The sequence below is a fragment of the Macaca thibetana genome, chromosome 19, assembly GCF_024542745.1.
Source record: "Macaca thibetana thibetana isolate TM-01 chromosome 19, ASM2454274v1, whole genome shotgun sequence".
In the NCBI taxonomy this organism is placed as follows: domain Eukaryota; kingdom Metazoa; phylum Chordata; class Mammalia; order Primates; family Cercopithecidae; genus Macaca; species Macaca thibetana.
Window position 1 is genome coordinate 18,239,291 of NC_065596.1, and position 20,006 is coordinate 18,259,296.

General features: G+C 49.4%; 2 protein-coding genes and 2 pseudogenes across 2 annotated transcripts in view; 2 read left to right on the forward strand and 2 right to left on the reverse strand.

Annotated features, from left to right (window-relative positions):
* FUT5 (fucosyltransferase 5) overlaps nt 1–14,061 on the forward strand; it is a 46,202-nt gene extending 32,141 nt beyond the window's left edge. The window contains exon 2 of the mRNA XM_050770603.1: nt 12,519–14,061. Within this exon, the coding sequence (XP_050626560.1) occupies nt 12,531–13,655 (1,125 nt within the window). The 5' untranslated portion in view covers nt 12,519–12,530 and the 3' untranslated portion in view covers nt 13,656–14,061. The remainder of the gene's footprint in view (nt 1–12,518) is intronic.
* On the reverse strand, nt 2,343–3,198 carry LOC126942777 (ATP synthase subunit a-like; annotated as a pseudogene).
* Nucleotides 3,292–4,407, reverse strand: LOC126942776 (cytochrome c oxidase subunit 2-like; annotated as a pseudogene).
* A 1,755-nt stretch (nt 14,062–15,816) lies between the features above and the next one.
* MICOS13 (mitochondrial contact site and cristae organizing system subunit 13) overlaps nt 15,817–20,006 on the forward strand; it is a 201,706-nt gene continuing 197,516 nt past the window's right edge. The window contains exon 1 of the mRNA XM_050770921.1: nt 15,817–15,820. The gene's annotated coding sequence lies outside the window, so the exon portion shown is untranslated. The remainder of the gene's footprint in view (nt 15,821–20,006) is intronic.

Sequence of the window (20,006 nt, forward strand, 5' to 3'; positions counted from 1 at the left end):
ACCTCATAGAGATAGCATAAGGAATGGGTAGGCTATGGACTCTGTTAAAGGATTGATGATAGAGGTGAGTCGTATTATGCCATAGCCGCCCAGTTTTAGGAGTACTGCAGCAAGGACTATTGACCCTGCAATGGGGGCTTCGACATGGGCCTTGGGAAGTCACAAGTGCAGGCCATATAGGGGTATTTTTGTCATAAAGGCTATTATGCATGCTAGTCAAGTAAGGTTATGAGATCAAGTGGTTGTTAGTTATTGGTTTGTGAGTGTTATTAGTGTGATGTTCAATGAGCCTGTGCTATTGTAGGTATAGATTAGTATAATGAGTAGGGGCAGAGAGCCGGTTAGAGTGTAAAATAGAAAGTATGTGCTTGCGTTGAGACGTTCTGCTTGGTTACCCCATTTGGTGATAATAATTAGGGTAGGAATGAGGGTAGTTTCAAATAGAATGTAGAATATGATTAGTTCTGTGGCCATGAATGTCAGAATTAAGGTGATTTGTAGGAAAATTATTATAGAAAGGTAGAGTTTTTTTTGTGAAGAGGGCTCATTGCATAGGTGGTATTGGCTTGCTATGATTATGAGGGGTAGGAGTCAGGTGGTTAGTATTAGGAGAGGTGTTGTTAGTGAGTCGGAGGATAAGTAGGTTGAGTAGTTGAGAAGGTTGTTGTCAGTTTGGTTGAGGAATAATAGAGGAACGAGGCTGATAGTTAGACTATGCATGGTCAAGTTGATTCAGATTGTGTTGTTTTTGGAGAGTCATGTTATTGGCATAGTATGGTTGTAGGGATAATTATTTTTAGCATTGAAGCAAGTTTAGGTTGTGAATATGATCTAGTCCGTATGTGTTGGAGATTGAGACTAGTAAGGCAAGGCCTACTGCTGTCTCGCAAGCGGCAAATACTAGTAGGATGATGGGTATAATATTGATTAAGGGGAAGTGTATATTTGAGGCTATGAGGGCAGCTATAATGAAGAGTGATATTATTATCCCTTCTAGGCAGAGGAGGGAGGCTATTAGGTGTGAACGGTAGATTAATATACCTAGAAGTGAAATAGTGAATGCTAACATAATGTTTATGTAGGTGGGAGACATTTGGTTAGTATGGTTATCATAATCTAATGAGTCGAAATCATTTGTTTTGTTTAAACTACTTACCAATTCGGCTCAGTCTAGTCCTTTTTGAGTTCATTCATAGGCCAAGCTGAGAATTAGGATGATGATAAATATGATGGATGTTTTGATTATTACTGAGAGATTTGTTGTTTGGAGGGCTCATGGTAGGGATAGTAGTAGAGCAATCTCCAGGTCGAATAGTAGAAAAGTGATGGCGATCAGGAAAAATTTTATTGAGAATGGGATACGAGCGGGGTTTAGGGGATCAAATCCACATTCGTAAGGATTAGTTTTTTCTGCATAGGAGTTGAGTTGGGGCAATCAGAATATGATGATTATTAGTAGTGAGGTCAAAAGGGTGTTGATTGTTAAGGCTAGTACTAGGTTGATTACTCTTTTTTGAATACTATCAAAGCTGATTGATTGGAAGTCAATTGTACTAGTTATACTAAAAGAGTAGGATCCTCATCAGTAGATAGAAATGTAGAGGAACAGTCAGATAACATCTACGAAGTGTCAATATCAGGTGGCGGCTTCAAAGCCAAAATGATGATTTGATGTGAAGTGGTAGAATAGTTGGCGAATGAGGCAAATAAGAAGGAATATAGATCCAATGATGACGTGAAGTCCGTGGAAGCCTGTGGCGATGAAAAATGTTGAACCGTAGATGCCGTCGGAGATAGTGAAAGGTGCTTCAAAGTATTCTGAGATTTGTAGTAGGGTGAAGTAGATGCCCAGCAGAATTGTGATAAGCAAGGCTTGGATTGTTTGTTTTCGGTTATTGTTTATGAGGCTGTGATGGGCTCAGGTGATTGTAATTCCTGATGCGAGTAGTACAGGGGTGTTTAGGAGGGGTACTTCTAGAGGATTTAAAGGGGTAATGCCTGTTGGTGGTCAGTGACCTCCTAAGTGGGGTGTTGGAGCGAGGCTTGAGTGGTAAAATGCTCAGAAGAAGCCGGTGAAGACGACGACTTCTGAGATGATAAATAATGTTATCCCATATCGAAGGTTTTTTTGGACAGATACTGTATGGTGACCTTGATAAGTGCTTTCTCGTACAATATCACGTCATCATTGGTACAGGGATAGTGCATTGGTTAATAGGCCTAGTGTTAGCAGGGTGATGGAGTAAAAGTGAAATCATATAACTAAGCCGGATGTTATTAGGAGAGCTGATAGGGCTCCTGTTAATGGTCAGGGGCTGGGTTTGACTATGTGATAAGCATGGAGTTGGTGGGTCATTAGGTGTTGTTGCGTAGGTAGAGGCTGGTTAGGAGTGTAAAGACATAGGCCTGGATTAGGGCGACTGCAATTTCTAGAATGGTCAGTAGTGTCAGGAGTATAGAGGTTAGTAAGGCAGCAGAGAAGTTAATAGTTGATAATACTAGTACAGCACTTCCAATAAGGTGTATTAGTAGGTGGCCAGCTGTGATATTGGCAGTTAGTCATACGGCTAGGGCTACTGGTTGGATAAGTAGACTAATAGTTTCGATTATCACTAGTATGGGGATGAGTGGTGTGGGTGTACCTTGTGGTAGAAGATGGGCTAGGGAGTTTTTGGTTTTAAAGCGAAGGCCTATAATCACTGTGCCTGCTCATAGGGGGATTGCTATAGCCAGGTTTATAGAAAGTTGGGTGGTTGGTGTAAATGAGTAGGGTAGAAGTCCCAGGAGATTGGTTATGGAACTAAAGGTGATTAGGGATATTAGTATTAGAGATCAGGATTGTCCTTTAGTATTGTGAGTTATTATTTGCTTTAGAGTGAGCTGAGTCAGGCTTTGTTGAATAGTGATTAGTTGGTTGTTAATGAGGTATTTGGAGGTTGGGATTAATAGTGTGGGAAATAGGATAATGGGAATTGTGGCAGATTGGCCCAGGATTATTGGGGTTGAGAATGGGGTAAATAGATTTTCGTTCATTTTAGTTGTCAGTGGTTATTGTGGATTTGTGGGTTGGGGTTTTTTTGTAAGGGGGGTTGATAGTAACTTGTGTTTAGTAGTTTTAGTTGTATGATAAGATGTAGTGTAGGGAGCATCGTCATGATAGTAGTGAATCATGTAGATGTGTCTAATTGGGGCATTTCACTGTAGAGGGTGCGTCCCTCAATCTTTAACTTAAAAGGTTAATGCTAGGATAGCTGTACAGTGGATCTGCAAAGTATGGGGGGGTGGGAAGAGTTATAGGGTAAACACAGGTCCTATTTCAAAGATTTTTAGTGGGATTAATTCTGCGACGATTGGTATGAAGCTATGGTTTGCGCCACAGATTTCTGAGCATTGTTCATAATAGGCACCTGGTCGTGTGGCGGTGAATACAGTTTGGTTTAAGCGTCCAGGCACTGCATCTGTTTTTAGGCCTAGTGTAGGGATAGTTCATGAATGTAAGACATCTTGAGATGTGATTATCATACGGACGGGAGCTTCAATTGGGAGGACTACCCGATTGTCAACTTCTAGAAGTCGAAGGTCACCTGGGTTTAAGAATAGTGGGGGTAGTATATAAGAGTTAAAAGATTAAGCCTCCGTAGTCCGTGTACTCGTAGGTTCAATATCATTGGTGTCCGATTGATTTAATAGTAAAGGAGGGGTTATTGATTTCGTCTGTTAGATGTAGGATGCGCAGGGATGGAAGGGCGATTAGGACTAAGATAATTGCGGGTAAAATGGTTCAGATGGTTTCTATCTCTTGGGCATCTGTGATGTTGGTGTTGGTTAGTTTTGTTGTGAGTGTTGAGGATAGGGCATATAAGACTAGAAAGCTAATTAAAGATATAGCTATGCAGGCATGGTCGTGAAAAGTGATTAGTTCTTCTATGACAGGGGATGTGGCATCTTGTAGACCTAGTTGAACTGGGTGAGCCATGTAAGATACATAGGGTTTGACCTACAATTTAGCTTTGACAAAGCTATGAAATAATTTTTCTAATACCTTGTTGAAAAAGTTATAGGGGTTATAAGATTGGCTTGAAACCAGTTTTAGGGGGTTCGACTCTCTCCTTTTTCATTTAGTTTAATATAGGTTGGCTCTTCAAATGTGTGGTGGGGTGGAGGACAGCCATTCAGTCACTCTAGGCTAGTGGAGGGTTGTTCGATTAGTAGTACTTTACGTTTTGAGGCAAAGGCTTCTCAGATCATATAGATTATTAAGATTACTGCTATTAGCGAGATAAAGGAGCCTATAGATAGGATATTTCATGTGGTGTAGGCATCGGGGTAATCAGAGTAGCGTCGGGGTATCCCGGATAGGCCAAGGAAGTGTTGTGGAAAGAAGGTTAAATTTACACCTACAAATATAATAATAAAATGGGCTTTAGCATAAGTCTGGTTTAATGTATAGCCTGAAAATAAGGGAAATCAGTGAATAAAGCCCCCTATAATGGCGAAGACAGCTCCCATTGATAAAACATAGTGAAAGTGGGCAACAACGTAATACGTGTCGTGTAGTACAATATCTAGGGATGAGTTTGCTAAGATAATGCCAGTTAGGCCCCCTACGGTAAATAGAAAAATAAAGCCCAGGGCTCAAAGTATTGCAGGGGATCATTTAATATTGCCCCCGTGGAGTGTGGCAAGTCAGCTAAAAACTTTAACACCAGTAGGGATTGCAGTAATCATAGTGGCAGAAGTGAAATAGGCCCGTGTATCTACATCTATACCAACTGTAAACATATGATGGGCCCATACAATAAAACCTAAAAACCCAATTGGTATTATAGCCCAGACTATACCCATGTAACCAAATGGCTCTTTTTTCCCAGAGTAAGTTACAATGTGGGAAATTATTCCAAATCCAGGAAGAATAAGGATATAGACTTCGGGGTGGCCGAAGAATCAAAATAAGTGTTGGTATAGGATGGGGTCTACCTCCCCGACAGGATCAAAGAAGGTAGTGTTGAGGTTGCAATCTGTTAGTAGCATAGTGATGCTGGCGGCTAAGACTGGCAGGGAGAGGAGTAGGAGGATTGCTGTGATTATGATTGATCAGACAAACAAGGGAGTTTCATACTGGGATATTGCGGGGGGGTTTACGTTAATGATGGTGGTAATGAAGTTGATGGCTCCTAAGATGGAGGAAATGCCTGCTAGGTGAAGAGAGATGATTAGGTCTACGGAGGCCCCTGGATGGGAGAAGTTTCCTGCCAAAGGGGGATACACTGTTCAACCTGTTCCAGCACCGGCTTCTACTATGGCTGATGCTATTAGTAGAAGGAAGGAGGGGGGAAGGAGTCAGAAGCTTATATTATTTAGACGGGGAAATGCTATATCAGGAGCGCCAATTATTAGGGGCACTAGTCAGTTCCCGAAGCCTCCGATTATAATGGGTATGACTATGAAGAAGATTATGATAAACGCATGAGCTGTTACAATAACGTTGTAAATATGGTCATTGCCTAGTAGATTGCCGGGTTGACCTAGCTCAGCTCGAATGAGAAGGCTTAGAGCTGTACCTATGACTCCAGCTCATGCACCAAATAGTAGGTATAGAGTTCCAATGTCTTTATGGTTTGTTGAGAATAGTCAACGATTGATGAACATAGGTAGAGATGGAAGGGGGGGGGGTGGTAAAATGGCTGAGTAGGCATTAGGCTGTAAACCTAAAGACAGAGGTCTAACCCTCTTTTTACCAGCCCCGAGGTGATTTTCACATTGGATTGCAAGTTTTTTTTTTTTTTTTTTTTTTTTTTTTTGAGACGGAGTCTTGCTCTGTCGCCCAGGCTGGAGTGCAGTGGCCGGATCTCAGCTCACTGCAAGCCCCGCCTCCCGGGTTCACGCCATTCTCCTGCCTCAGCCTCCCGAGTAGCTGGGACTACAGGCGCCCGCCACCTCGCCCGGCTAGTTTTTTGTATTTTTTAGTAGAGACGGGGTTTCACCGTGTTAGCCAGGATGGTCTCGATCTTCTGACCTCGTGATCCACCCGTCTCGGCCTCCCAAAGTGCTGGGATTACAGGCTTGAGCCACTGCGCCCGGCCGGATTGCAAGTTCAAAGGGGCAGCTTTAAGTTTCTGCTGGGGCTTCTCCCGCCTTTTTTCCCTGCGGCGGGAGAAGTGGATCAAAGCCAGCTGGTTAGGGTGCTTAGCTGTTAACTAAGTTTTTGTGGGTTCGAGTCCCATTGATCTAGTGAGGGCTTAGCTTAATTAAAGTGATTGATTTGCGTTCAGTTGATGCAGAGCAGGTATTTGCAGTCCTTATGTGTTTCAGAAATTAAGTATTTTTACTTGCTAAGAGCTTTGAAGGCCCTTGGTCTTGCTTAACCTAAATTTCTAGGGAATAGACAAGATTAGAGGGGAGATTGGTAGTAGGAGAGTAGAGGTAATAATGAGTGGGGGAATAAGGAGTGTACGTTTTGTGTTTTCGAATTGTCTTATTTTTGTTATTAGATGTGGGAAATAGTGTTAGGGAGATAGTGTAGATTAGGCGTCTGTAGAAATATAGGTTGAGCAGGGTTATGGTAATTATGATGGAGGGGATGATGAAGTTATTGTTTATTGTGAGTTCTTGAATGGTGATTCACTTGGGTAGGAAACCGGTTAGAGGGGGTAGGCCTCCCAGGGATAGGGGGGTAGATGTTATTAGTGGTATTAGGTGGGTTGATTTGTTTCAGGTGTGGGATAGCATGAGAGTTGTGGTGTTTGAGTTTAGGTTGAGGGTTAGGAATATAGTAGTTGTTAGGATGATGTATGTAGTTAAGTAGAGAATTGTGATAGTCGGGTTATATGTTAGTGTTATTGTTATTCAGCCCATGTGAGTGATTGAAGAGTATCCTAGGATCTTACGTAATTGTTTGGTTGAGACCCCCTCAACTGCCTACTATGATAGATAGGGTTGAGAGGATTAGGAGAGTGTAGGTGTTGATCGATGGGTGAATTTGGTATATGATTGAGAGGGAAGCTAGTTTTTGTCATGTAAGAAGTAAGCCAGAGGTTAGGGATGTTCCTTGGGTGACTTCTGGGACTCAAAAGTGGAAGGGAGCTATTCCTAGTTTTATGGCAAGGGCAGTTGTTGTTATTAGGGATGAGAGTTGATTGGTGTGGCTTGTTATTGTTCAGTATCCTGATAGTAGGTTGTTGGAAATAATTGCTATTATGAGGATTATGGATGCAGTAGATTGTGTTAGGAAGTATTTGGTAGCAGCTTCCGTGGAGCGAGGGTTTGTTTTTTTGATTAAGATTGGAGTGAAGGCTAATATGTTTATCTCTAGACCTGCTCAGGCGAGGAATCAGTATGAGCTTAGTGTTGTAATGAGTGTGCCTGTGATTATCGTGATGTAGATAATAAGTTGAGCTAGTGGGTTGATTAGTACGGGAAGGGTGTGACCAACATTTTCGGGGTATGGGCCCGATAGCTTATTTAGCTGACCTTACTTTAGGATGGAGTGTGAGAGGTAGCACGGAGAAGTTTGGATTCTCAGGGGTGGGTTCGATGCCCGCAATCCTAGAAATAAGAGGGTTGGGGCCTTCTATTATTTACTCTATCAAAGTAACTCTTTTGTCAGACATATTTCTAGGTCTGAGGGGGAATGCTGGAGATTGCGATAGGCATTGAGGTGTTTCATATGAGGAGTGCTAGTGTAAGTGGGAGAAAGTTTTTTCATAGTAAGTGTATGAGTTGATCGTAGCAGAATCGGGGATACGCTGCTCGGATTCATAGAAATAAGGAAGTTAGGAAGAGTGTTTTAGTGGTAAAGCATGTTGTGAATAGTTCTGGTGAATGGATGGGGTAGGATGTGCCTAGAAAAATTGTGGTTGTTAGGGCATTTATTATGATGATGTTTATGTATTCGGCCATGAAGAATAGGGCGAATGGGCCTGCGGAATATTCAATATTAAAGCCTGATACTAGTTCTGATTCGCCTTCTATGAGATTGAAGGGGGTTCGATTTGTTTCTGCTAGTGTGGAGGTAAATCATATTATGGCTAGTGGTCATGATGGTAGAAGTCAGAGGTACTCTTGTGTTGTAGTAAGTATGTTGAGGTTGAATGAGCCAAATCCCCCGGCTAGTTTTTTTGTATTTTTTAGTAGACGGGGTTTCACCGTGTTAGCCAGGATAGTCTCGATCTCCTGACTTTGTGATCCACCCGCCTCGGCCTCCCAAAGTTCTGGGATTACAGGATTGAGCCACCGCGCCCGCCCTTTATTTTTAATTGAGACCGAGTCTTGCTCTGTCGCCAGGCTGCAGTGCAGTGGTGTGATCTCAGCTCATTGCAACCTCCACCTCCCAAGTTCAAGCAATTCTCCTGCCTCGGCCTCCCAAAAATGCTAGGATTACAGGCGTGACCCACCACACCTGGCCCCAATCTACCCTTCTAAAGATCGTTAGCAAATATTTCACTATCTCCTAAGAGGGGCTGCCATGAACCCAGGGCCCATGTAATTCCATCTTAATATCAATTACTTTATAAAAATTAAGCTGTGCCTGAGGCTCTAGAGCCCAGTGGTACAAAGCAGTAACTGGTCGAAGTTCAACCTCCCTCCTACTCTGAGCTTGGACTGTGCCCTGAGGGCCTGTGTTTTGAATCTCTTTCCAGAACCTTGGCATGAACTTGGGACTGGGTGTCTGGATCACTTTTCATCACACCCCGGTCACCTGCTGCAAGGGTAAGACCAACTTGGCCCAACAAAGAAAGGAGGCAACCACTGTATCATTTTAAAACAGCTTCGTCGGCTGGGTGTGGTGGCTGATGCCTGTAATCCCAGCACTCTGGGAGGCTGGATCACTTGAGGTCAGTTCAAGACCAGCCTGGCCAACATGGTGAAACCGTCTCTACTAAAAATACGAAAATTAGGCCGGGTGTGGTGGCTCAAGCCTGTAATCCCAGAACTTTGGGAGGCCGAGACGGGCGGATCACGAGGTCAGGAGATCGAGACCATCCTGGCTAACACGGTGAAACCCCGTCTCTACTAAATACAAAAAAATAGCCGGGCGAGGTGGCGGGCGCCTGTAGTCTCAGCTACTCGGGAGGCTGAGGCCGGAGAATGGCGTGAACCCGGGAGGCAGAGCTTGCAGTGAGCTGAGATCCGGCCACTGCACTCCAGCCTGGGCTACAGAGCGAGACTCCGTCTCAAAAAAAAAAAAAAAATACAAAAATTAGCTGGGCATGGTGGTGCATGTCTGTAATCCCAGCTATTTGAGCGGCTAAGGCAGGAGAATCACTTGAACGTGGCAAGTGGACATTGCAGTGAGCTGAGATTGTGCCACTGCACTCCAGCCTGAGCAACAGAGCAAGACTCAAGTCTCAAAAAATAAATAAAAGTAAAACAGCTTCATCGGGATGTAATTCACATACCATATGGTGAGCCCACTTAAGATATACAAGTAAATCAGTGGTTTTTGGTGTGTTACCTTATTTTTAAAATTGTAACTCTCTCTATATATATATAGGTATGTATATATGTATAACGTAAAAGACACAATTTAGGCTTTTTTGAAATGGAGTTTCGCTCTTGTTGCTCACTGAAACCTCTGCCTCCCAGGTTGAAGTGATTCTTCTGCCTCAGCCTCCCGAATAGCTGGGATTACAGGCGTGCACCACCATGCCCGGCTATTTTTTGTATTTTTAGAAGAGACGGGGTTTCATCATGTTGGCCAGGCTGGTCTCGAACTCCTGACCTCAGGCAATCCGCCCACTTCGGCCTCCCAAAGTGCTGGGATGACAGGCGTAAGCCACCACGCCTGGCCCATTTAGGCCTTTTTTTTTTTTTTTTGAGGCGGAGTCTCGCTCTGTCGCCCAGGCTGGAGTGCAGTGGCCGGATCTCAGCTCACCGCAAGCTCTGCCTCCCGGGTTCCTGCCATTCTCCTGCCTCAGCCTCCCGAGTAGCTGGGACTATAGGCGCCGGCCACCTCGCCCGGCTAGTTTTTGTATTTTTTAGTAGAGACGGGGTTTCACCGTGTTAGCCAGGATGGTCTCGATCTCCTGACTTCGTGATCCACCCGCCTCGGCCTCCCAAAGTGCTGGGATTACAGGCTTGAGCCACCGCGCCCGGCCCATTTAGGCATTTTTAAGCATACAATTCAGTGGCATTGCATGCAGTGTTGTGCAACCATCACTCCAGCGTCTTTCCCAAACTTTCATCACCCGAAACATAAACTCTGGACCCATTAAACAAACATTCTCCCCTCTCCTCCATCTTCCAGTCATCTCTATTCTACTTCCTGTCTCTGTGGGTCGGCTTGTCCTGAATATTTCCTAGAAATGGGATCACACACTGTGTGGCCTTTTGTGTCTGGCTTTTCTCACTGAGTGTGACATCCTCAAGCTTCATCCACGCTGTGGCCTGTGTCAGTGCCTCGCACGTTTTCTTTTTTTTTTTGAGACAGCGTCTCGCCCTGTCGCCCAGGCTGGAGTGCAGTGGCGCGATCTCAGCTCACTGCAACCTCCACCTCCTGGGTTCAATTCCTGCCTCAGCCTCCCAAGTAGCTGGGACTATAGGTGCCCGCCACCACACCCGGCTAATTTTTTGTATTTTTAATAGAGACAGGGTTTCACCGTGTTAGCCAGGATGGTCTTGATCTCCTGACCTTGTGATCCGCCTGCCTCGGGCTCCCAAAGTACTGGGATTACAGGCATGAGCCACCACGTCCGGCAAAAAAAAATTTATTTAGGCCGGGTGTGGTGGCTCACACCTGTAATCCCAACACTTTGGGAGGCCAAGACAGGTGGATCATTTGAGGCCAGGAGTTCAAGACCAGTCTGGCCAACATAGTGAAATCCTGTCTCTACTAAAAATACAAAAATTAGCCGGGCATGGTGGCACCCACCTGTCATCCCAGCTACTCAGGAGGTTGAGGCACAAAAATCACTTGAACCAGGGAGGCAGAGGTTGCAGTGAGCCAAGTCTCAAAAGTAAATTAAAAAAAAAAAAAAAAAACCAGGTGTGGTGGCTCATGCCTGTAATCCCAGCACTTTGGGAGGCCGAGGTGGGTGGATGATGAGGTCAGGAGATTGAGACCATCCTGGCTAACACAGTGAAACCCCATCTCTATTAAAAACACAAAAAAATTAGCTGGGCATGGTGGCGGGCACCTGTAGTCCCAGCTACTCGGGAGGCTGAGGCAGGAGAATGGCGTGAACCCAGGAGGCGGAGCTTGCAGTGAGCCAAGATCGCGCCACTGCACTCCAGCCTGGGCAACAGAGACTCCATCTCAAAAAAATTAACTGGGGATGGTGGCACTTGCCTGTAGTCCCAGCTATTCTGAAGGCTGAGGTGGGAGAATCATTTGAGCCTGGGAGGTTGAGGCTTCAGTGAGCTGAGATCATGCTACTGCACTCCAGCCTGGGTGACAGAGGAAGACCCTGTGTTATAAATTTATTGTTATTATTATTACTATTCGAGACAAGAGTATCATTCTGTCACCCAGGCTGGAGTTCAGTGGTGTGATCTCCGCTCACTTCAAGTGATTCTCCTGCCTCAGCCTCCCCAGTAGCTGGGATTACAGGCACCACCACAACACCCAGCTAATTTTTGTGTTTTTTAGTAGAGACAGAGTTTTGCCACGTTGGCCAAGCTGGTCTCGAACTCCTGACTTCAGGTGATCCGCCCGCTTTGGCCTCTCAAAGTGCCAGGATTATAGGTGTGAGCCCCCACGCCCAGCCTATAATTTTTTTTGTAAATATACTGTTCAGTTTTTAGATGTACATTTAAAATTGTAAACAATCCACCCTGGCGTCCAAGCCTCGCCTCACCCATCGTAAAGCATGGTTCAGGTTCCCTCCTCTTCCTCCAGTCACCCCTCTTAGCCTCTTAGAAGGTTTTTCTTCAATGACTTCCCAGACCCAGTGCCTACACTCAGGGGCCCTGGGCTCCCCCTCAGGTTCCATGCTCGGCATCTCCAGGACAAGCAGGGCTCCACGTCTTCCCAGAAAGCCTACTCCTCCCTGGGGTCCCAGGTCCCCCCACTCCCTGCCTGGTCAGTCCCTGCCTCCCCTGACTCTTCACACCTGCCCATTTTCCCTCGTATCCTCCCCACCTCTCCCCCAGCCTCGGCCTCTCCCCCAGGGCAGGCACAGGGTGTCTGAGGGCCAGGGGGGTTAGCTTTGAGTGTTTGTTGATTGAAACACCAAGTGAATAGAAAATCAAGCCTAAACTGGCAGCCTGAGCACTTCCTTTTGTCTGCAAACTGCTCAGGTGTCTCACCCTGCCAGGCTTTGGCACTGGCTCTTTCCTCATCCAAGGGATACCCTTTCCCTCAACTCCTACCTTATCTGGAGAACTCTTATGTTACCTGCAAAACCTAATCCCATTGTACCCTTCCCTGCCAGAGTCATAAATTCAATCCTCAACTCAGGGGTACTGGGGGCATTTATGACAAGCTGTGTCATAAATTATAACAGCTTCTCTCAGGACGCGTGGCCAGGAAGTGGGTGATTGTCCTTAATGACCCTCACTCCTCTCTTCTCTCTGCCTAGCTACTCTGACGCATGGATCCCCTGGGCCCAGCCAAGCCACAATGGCTGTGGCGCCACTGTCTGGCCGGGCTGCTGTTTCAGCTGCTGGTGGCTGTGTGTTTCTTCTCCTACCTGCGTGTGTCCCAAGACGATGCCACTGGGTTCCCTAGGTCAGGGCTCATGGCCGTGGAACCCGTCACTGGAGCTCCCAATGGGTCCCGCTGCCAGGACAGCACGACAACCCCTGCCCACCCCACCCTCCTGATCCTGCTGTGGACGTGGCCTTTTAACACACCCATGGCTCTACCCCGCTGCTCAGAGATGGTGCCCGGCGCGGCCGACTGCAACATCACTGCCGACTCCGATGTGTACCCACAGGCAGACGCGGTCATCGTGCACCACCGGGATATCATGTACGACCCCAGTGCCGAACTCCCGCCCCCCACCCGGCCGCAAGGGCAGCGCTGGATCTGGTTAAGCATGGAGTCTCCCAGCAACTGCCGGCATCTGCAAGCCCTGGACGGATACTTCAATCTCACCATGTCCTACCGCAGCGACTCCGACATCTTCACGCCCTACGGCTGGCTGGAGCCGTGGTCCGGCCAGCCTGCCCACCCACCGCTCAACCTCTCGGCCAAGACCGAGCTGGTGGCCTGGGCGGTGTCCAACTGGAAGCCGGACTCGGCCAGGGTGCGCTACTACCAGAGCCTGCAGGCCCATCTCAAGGTGGATGTGTACGGGAAATCCCACAAGCCCCTGCCCAGGGGGACCATGATGGAGACGCTGTCCCGGTACAAGTTCTACCTGGCCTTCGAGAACTCCTTGCACCCCGACTACATCACCGAGAAGCTGTGGAGGAACGCCCTGGAGGCCTGGGCCGTGCCCGTGGTGCTGGGGCCCAGCAGAAGCAACTATGAGAGGTTCCTGCCGCCCGATGCCTTCATCCACGTGGACGACTTCCAGAGCCCCGAGGACCTGGCCCGATACCTGCAGGAGCTGGACAAGGACCACGTCCGCTACCTGAGCTACTTCCGCTGGCGGGAGACGCTGCGGCCTCGCTTCTTCAGCTGGACACTGGCTTTCTGCAAGGCCTGCTGGAAACTGCAGGAGGAATCCAGGTACCAGACGGTGCGCAGCATAGCGGCTTGGTTCACCTGAGAGGCTGGCAAGGGGCCTGGGCTGCCGGGACCTCACTTTCCCAGGGCCTCACCTACCTAGGGTCTCACTAGTCTGGGGATTTACCTACCTGGGGTCTCACCTGCCTGGGGCCTCGCCTGCTGGAGTCTTTGGTGGCCAGGCATGTGACTTACCTGGGACTTCACATGCCAGGCTTTACCACTGCCAGGAGCCTCCCCTGCTGGGGACCTTGCCGGCTGCGGACGGTGCCTACTGGGAACCTCACTTGCTGGAGGCTGCACCTACTGAGGGTCTCGGCTGTTGGGGACTTTACCTGCTGGGACCTGGTCCCAGAGACCTCGCCACACTAAATGTCACCTGTTAGGAGCCTCACCTGCTGGGGACCTCACCCTGGAGGGCACCCTGGGAACTGGTACCCTGGAGGCCCTGCCCCCGGGCGATGGTGCAGGCTGGTTAGCTTGTGGTTTTATTGCTGTTGTTAACCACCCATGAGGGGTGCAGACAGACAATGCTGTTACCATTTTCACACGAGAATGCTTCAAGGAAAGCTCCTGTGTCCCCCTCACCCCAGAACAGAGGTTCTCATGCAGGGCGATTCCATCCCCAAGGGCACTTGGCAATGTCCAGAGACATTTTCAGTCATCACAACCTGGGGAGGACGAGGTCACCTAGTGGGTAGAGGCCAGGGTTACTCCACACCCCCTACGATGCGCAAGTCGGGGCCCCTACAACCAACAATGATGGTTTCAAATGTCCAGGGGCAGAAAACCCTGTTCTAGAACTTTCTATGACCCTGGAGGTCAAGCCCCTTGGCGGGGGAGTGTTCAGATCTCTCGGGGGTCCTCTCCTCCGGCTGGCTCCCTGCCGTGGGCTCTGGCACCCACCCAGAAGTGAAAGTGTTTTTTCTGAAGATCTCAGGTCAAGAACTCACAAGTCAGGCAAGCCCTGCATAGAGCCCTGCTCCACCACTTAGGGGCTGCAGATGGGTTCTGACTGTAAATGAGGACGTCTGGAACATTCCAGAACATTCTGGGCTTGGGGGAAATTGCTCTCTGGAATGCCAAGCGGGACCTGGTGGTGGAAGGTGGTGGTGGAAGGTGGTGGTGAATCCCAGGTGCTCTCTGAGCCTGAATCTCCCCATTTGCACAGTGGACATGCGGGCTCTGAGGGCTGGGGAGTGGGGCCCGTGCTCTCCAGGAGTGAAGATGGGCAGGGCTGGGATAAAGGGACCCTCTCTGCCCAGGGCACAGGGCCCAAGGGAGCTGGATGTGTTGCCCCAGGTGTGTAGGGCAGGTCAGAGAAGGGCAGGATCCCCTGAGGAGGGGGGCAAGGGGAATGTGTGTGACCGTCAGCAGTGGTGTGCACATGGCTGGGGGACACTCGGTGTGACTGTTAGCAGGTGGGTGTCACAAACACATCACTGTGGTGTGACCTTGGTGTGACTCTGATAGTGCCTGCGGATGTGTTGCGATGCCTGCCTGTGGCTCTATGTGGGTGTTTGTAGGTGGTGGTGATTGCGAATGTGAGACAGAATGTGTGGCCCTGGGAGGCTTTGAGTGTTGGATGGAGCAGGAGCCCCTCTCTGAGTGTGCGTGTCTGTGTGTCTCTCTGTGTGACTGCGCAAGGCCGTATCTGCATGGACCTGTGTCCTTGGGTGTGGTGAAGTGGGCTGTGTGTGGCCACATATGGGATTCTTAAGCTATGTCTGCAAGTGGCTGTGACCATGTGTGTGGCCTTGTGGATGAGCAGGGGGAGGTGGGGTTCTTAAAAGTATTACAGGAGGGGAAATTGAGGCCCACAGAGGGCCAGGGACCCAGGCCAAACATTCCTCCCTGCAGGGGGGTAGGCAGAGACCCTGCAGGATGGTGGGAGGATCAGCATGACCTCAGCCTCCTGAAGAAGGTGCCGGCAGTGGCTCCGCTCTGCAAAGGAGGTAGGTGGCTGATGCCCAGAGAAGTTGAGGAACTCACCCAAGGCCACACAGCTGCCAGAGGTGAAAGTGGGTTTTCTGAAGATCTCAGGTCAAGAACTCCAAAGTCAGGCAAGTCTCCCATAGAGCCCTGCTCTACCACTTACAGTCTGCAAGTGTCTTCTGACTGTAAATGAAGACTTCTGGAACATTCCGGAACATTCTGGAACATTCTGGGCTTGGGGGAAATTGCTGCTCTCTGGAGGATGCCATGGGGGACCTGGTGGTGGAGGGTGGTGGTGACTCCCAGGTGCTCTCAGCCCAGTTTCCCCATCTGCACAGTGGACATGCAGAGGTGCTTGTGATGGCTCCCCCAGGCCCAGGTGGGAGGGTGGAGGGGCATAGAGTGGGGAAGGTGTGGGGGGCCTGGAGAGTCTCTGCCAAACCCGCTGGTGACTCCGGGCCTGAGCCAGCCTTGCTGGGCCCATCACTCACCTGCCACCCACACCACACACCTGGGCCCCTCTCCCCACACCCTGGCTGCAAACCAGGGGTCCCAGGAAGGGATGGGGCCCTCGGGAGGCCAGGCCAGGGCTTCTTAACAGGGTGGTGTGCAACCAGTTCCCCGGGGATAAGGAGTTGGATTGGGAGCAGGTTCCTCTGTACCCTGACACCCCTGGAGCCCCCGTAGTCGCCGCCTCTACCTGAACTGATGTCAGAATCAACATCTCCCTTTCTCAACTTGTCTTTCTCTCCCTCTGGAATTTCCTGTGAGGCTTAGAGGGACGTGGAAACCCTCCTTGGGTCCCACAAGGACAGAGCCCCAGCCACCTGGCCAATGCTAGGGGACCCTGGCCTGCCCCCTCTGGAACCGCAGCACCACCCCAAACCTCCATTGCCTCCCGGTATGCCCCGGATCTCACATGTGGTTCATGGCACACCCAGCCCAGCCCGTGGGGCCTTCTCCCTCCTGAGTGGCAGCTGCCCTTGGCTCCCACCCCTGGGCCCCAAGGGAAGAGAAATTTCCAGCAGGCTGGCAGCTCTATCACCAGCCCAGCCCAGGCTGAGGGAGGAACTGGGGGGTCCAATGAGGGCAGAGACCCCAGTGAGGAGGTCCTCGTGATTCCCCACTCTGGGCTCTGGGCTCAGCTCTTTGGCAGGGAGATTCCATCCAGCACTAGCCTGGTGAGCCCTGCTCAGAGAGGGCCAGGAAATCTCTCAGGTCACACAGCAATTTCAGGATAAGCACACACAGTTTCTGGCAATGGGCTGCAGCTCCTCTTCCAGATCTCAGTGGTCGGAGACTGGTCCAGCTGTGGATCTGATAGCCAAGGGGCCTGGGTTGCAATCCCAAATCCCACCCTCCAGCCCTCCTGACTCCTGGCTGTGTGAACAAGGTGGACTGGGGTTGGATGTTACAGGAGGAGGGAACCAGTTCAAAGGACACAAGAAGGGATTCACAGTGAGGGCCAATTAGATGTGGGCCATGAGCTGCCAGGGCAGATCTTGGGGACAGGGCAGGAGCTCCGTGGGCGACAGTGCCAGTGCGGTAATGACCACATTTGAGTGGGGTGGGGTGACCTCACCAGGAATCTGTCTTCTGCCGTGTTGTGTCAAAAGGAGCATGTGGCCGGGCACGGTGGCTCACACCTGTAATCCCAGCACTTTGGAAGGCTGAGGTGGGTGGATCACTTGAGGTCAGGAGTTCAAGACCAGCCTGGCCAACATGGAGAAACTCCATCTCTACTAAAAATACAAAAATTAGCCAGACATGATGGCATGTGCCTGTAGTCCCAGCTTGTTGGGAGGCTGAGGCGGGAGGATCACTTGAACCTGAGAGGCAGAGATTGCAGTGAGCCGAGATTGGGCCACTGCACTCCAGCCTGGGAGACAGTGCGAGACTCCGTCTCAAAAAAAAAAAAAAAAAGCAGGAAAGAAAGAAAAAAAAAAGCATGGCATTCATTTCCAGTCCCTGTGGAGGGACAGGGCATGCAGTGAAGGGCAGGTGTGGCCAGATTGACCAGGACTCCGTAATGACCCAATAAAGCATTTATCAACTTCTACTTTCTTGCTATTGGGGTTTAAGCAGCATCTGGCCTCAGGTGTGATTGGAGCTCAGCCCAGAGTGTGGACTTAGCTCCCAGGAGCACCATTGCCTCAGCCAGCCCAGCCACCCATTGCCTGGTGATCACAACTGTGGAATGGGCAGAGCCCTGTGGCCCTCCACTAGAGACCTACCCTTGGGTTTCTCACTCCAGCTTCCCTCATCGCCTGAGGTCAGGAGTTCAAGACCAGCCTGACCAACATGGTGAAACCCTGTCTCTCCTAAAAATACACAAATTAGCCGGGTGTCGTGGTGGGTGCCTGTAATCCCAGCTGCTCAGGAGGCTGAGGCAAGAGAATCACTTGAATCCAAGAGGAGGAAGTTGCAGTGAGCCTAGATCATGCCACTGCACTCCAGCCGGGGTGACAGAGACGCTGTCTCAAAAAAATAATCTGTGCAACGCAGTGGTCCAGGCGCATTGGAGGAGCTGAAGGAAACTCTAGGCTGGGTCTTCACAAGTGGAATATGAGACAGTGCTGCTTCTGGGGCTGAGCCACATCCAGCCATGGTCAGCAGTGGCATGTTTAGCACCAGGGTGATAGGAAGCTATGCAAAGCTTCAAGCAGTGGGGTTTTTTTTTTTTTTTTTTTTTTTTTTTTGACACAGAATCTCACTCTGTCGCCCAGGCTGGAAGTGCAATGGCATGACCACGACTCACTACAGCCTCCACCTCCCAGGCTCAAGATCCTCCTGCCTCAGGCTCCTGAGTGGCTAGGGCTACAGCCATGTGCCACTATGCCTTGCTAATTCGGTTTATCTTTTGTAGAGATGAGGTCTCGCTATGTTGCCCAGGCTGATTTCAAACTCCTGAGCTCAAGCAATTTGCCCGCCTCAGCCTCCCAAAGCGCTGGGATTACAGGCGTGAGCCCCTGCGCTCAAACATTTTTTCTTTTTTCTTTTTTTTTTTTTTGCAACGAAGTGTCACTGTCATCAAGCCTACAGTTCAGTGCAGCGACCATAGCTCATTGCAGTCTCCAACTCCTAGGCTCAAATGATCCTCCTGCCTTAGCCTCTCTGGTTGCTAGCAGTACAGGCGTGCACTACCACGTTAATTTTTACTTTTTTTTTTTTGAGACAGTCTTGCTCTGTTTTCCAGGCTAGAGTACAGTGGTGCAATATTGGCTCCTCTGCCTCCTGGGTTCAAGCGATTCTCCTTCCTCAGCCTCCTGAGTAGCTGGGATTACAGGCATCCGCCACTATTCCTGGCTAGTTTTTGTATTTTTAGTAAAGACGGGGTTTCATCATGTTGGCTAGGCTGGTCTCAAACTCCTGACCTCAGGTGATCCACCCGCCTCGGCCTCCCAAAGTGCCGGGATTACAGGTGTGAGCCACCTTGCCTGGCCTTTTTAATTGTTTTGTTCAGGTGAGAGGTCTTTCAGTGTTGCCCAGGCTGTTTTGAACTCCTAGCCTCAAGTGATCCTCCCACCTCGATTTCCCAAAGCCCTAGGATTACAAGTGTGAGCCACCGTGCCAGGCCAGGTTACCGTATTAATGTGTGGTTTGAGACGCTGTATCAGGACATGCTGGGCACAGGCCATCGGGACAGAGCAGAGAGCGGGGAGGAAAAGGAGGCTGTTCCAGGTGTCCTGGCAAGTGATGAGGGTCCTCTGCCCCAGAATGGTGGCCGAGGCTTCCTCTGGTGGCCTCACCAAGGTCCTCTGTGTGCCTCAAAAGCACTGCCTTGGCCGGGCACGATGGCTCACGCCTGTAATCCCAGCACTTTGGGAGGCCAAGGTGGGTGGATCATGAGGTCAGGAGTTTGAGACCAGCCTGGTCAACATGGCGAAACCCCGTCTCTACTAAAAAAAAAAACACAAAAGTTAGCCAGGCGCGGTGGCGGGCACCTGTAATCCCAGCTACTTGGGAGGCTAAGGCAGGAGACTCACGTGAGCCCGGGAGGCAGGGGTTGCAGCCTTAAGGAGGGCCTTTGTTAGGGAGGCATTGATAATGGAAGAGCCATGTATGGTAAGGCAGCCTCTTTCAGCCCAGATGGCAGCATGGTTATGGAGGATGTGGAAAGCATATTGGAGTCAGTATAAATGCTAATGTGCATTCCTTTAATGAGAGAGAGCACACGAGTTAAAGCAATTAGTTCGGCTTGCTGGGAAGTTGGGGAGGGAGGAAGTGCAGCAGCTTCGATAATGGAGGTGTGTGACATGACAGCATATCCAGCTTTAGCTGGTGAAAACTGATTGGGTTTAGAAGAACTGCCATTGATAAACCAAGTGTGTTCTGGGTTTGGAATTGGAAGAATAGAAATATGAGGAAAGGGGGAAGATGCTATGTGTATTAGGGAAACAGTCATGTGGTTCAGGACTTGTATTGAGTGTTAAGTGAGAAGCTGGGTTGAAATCGGGCC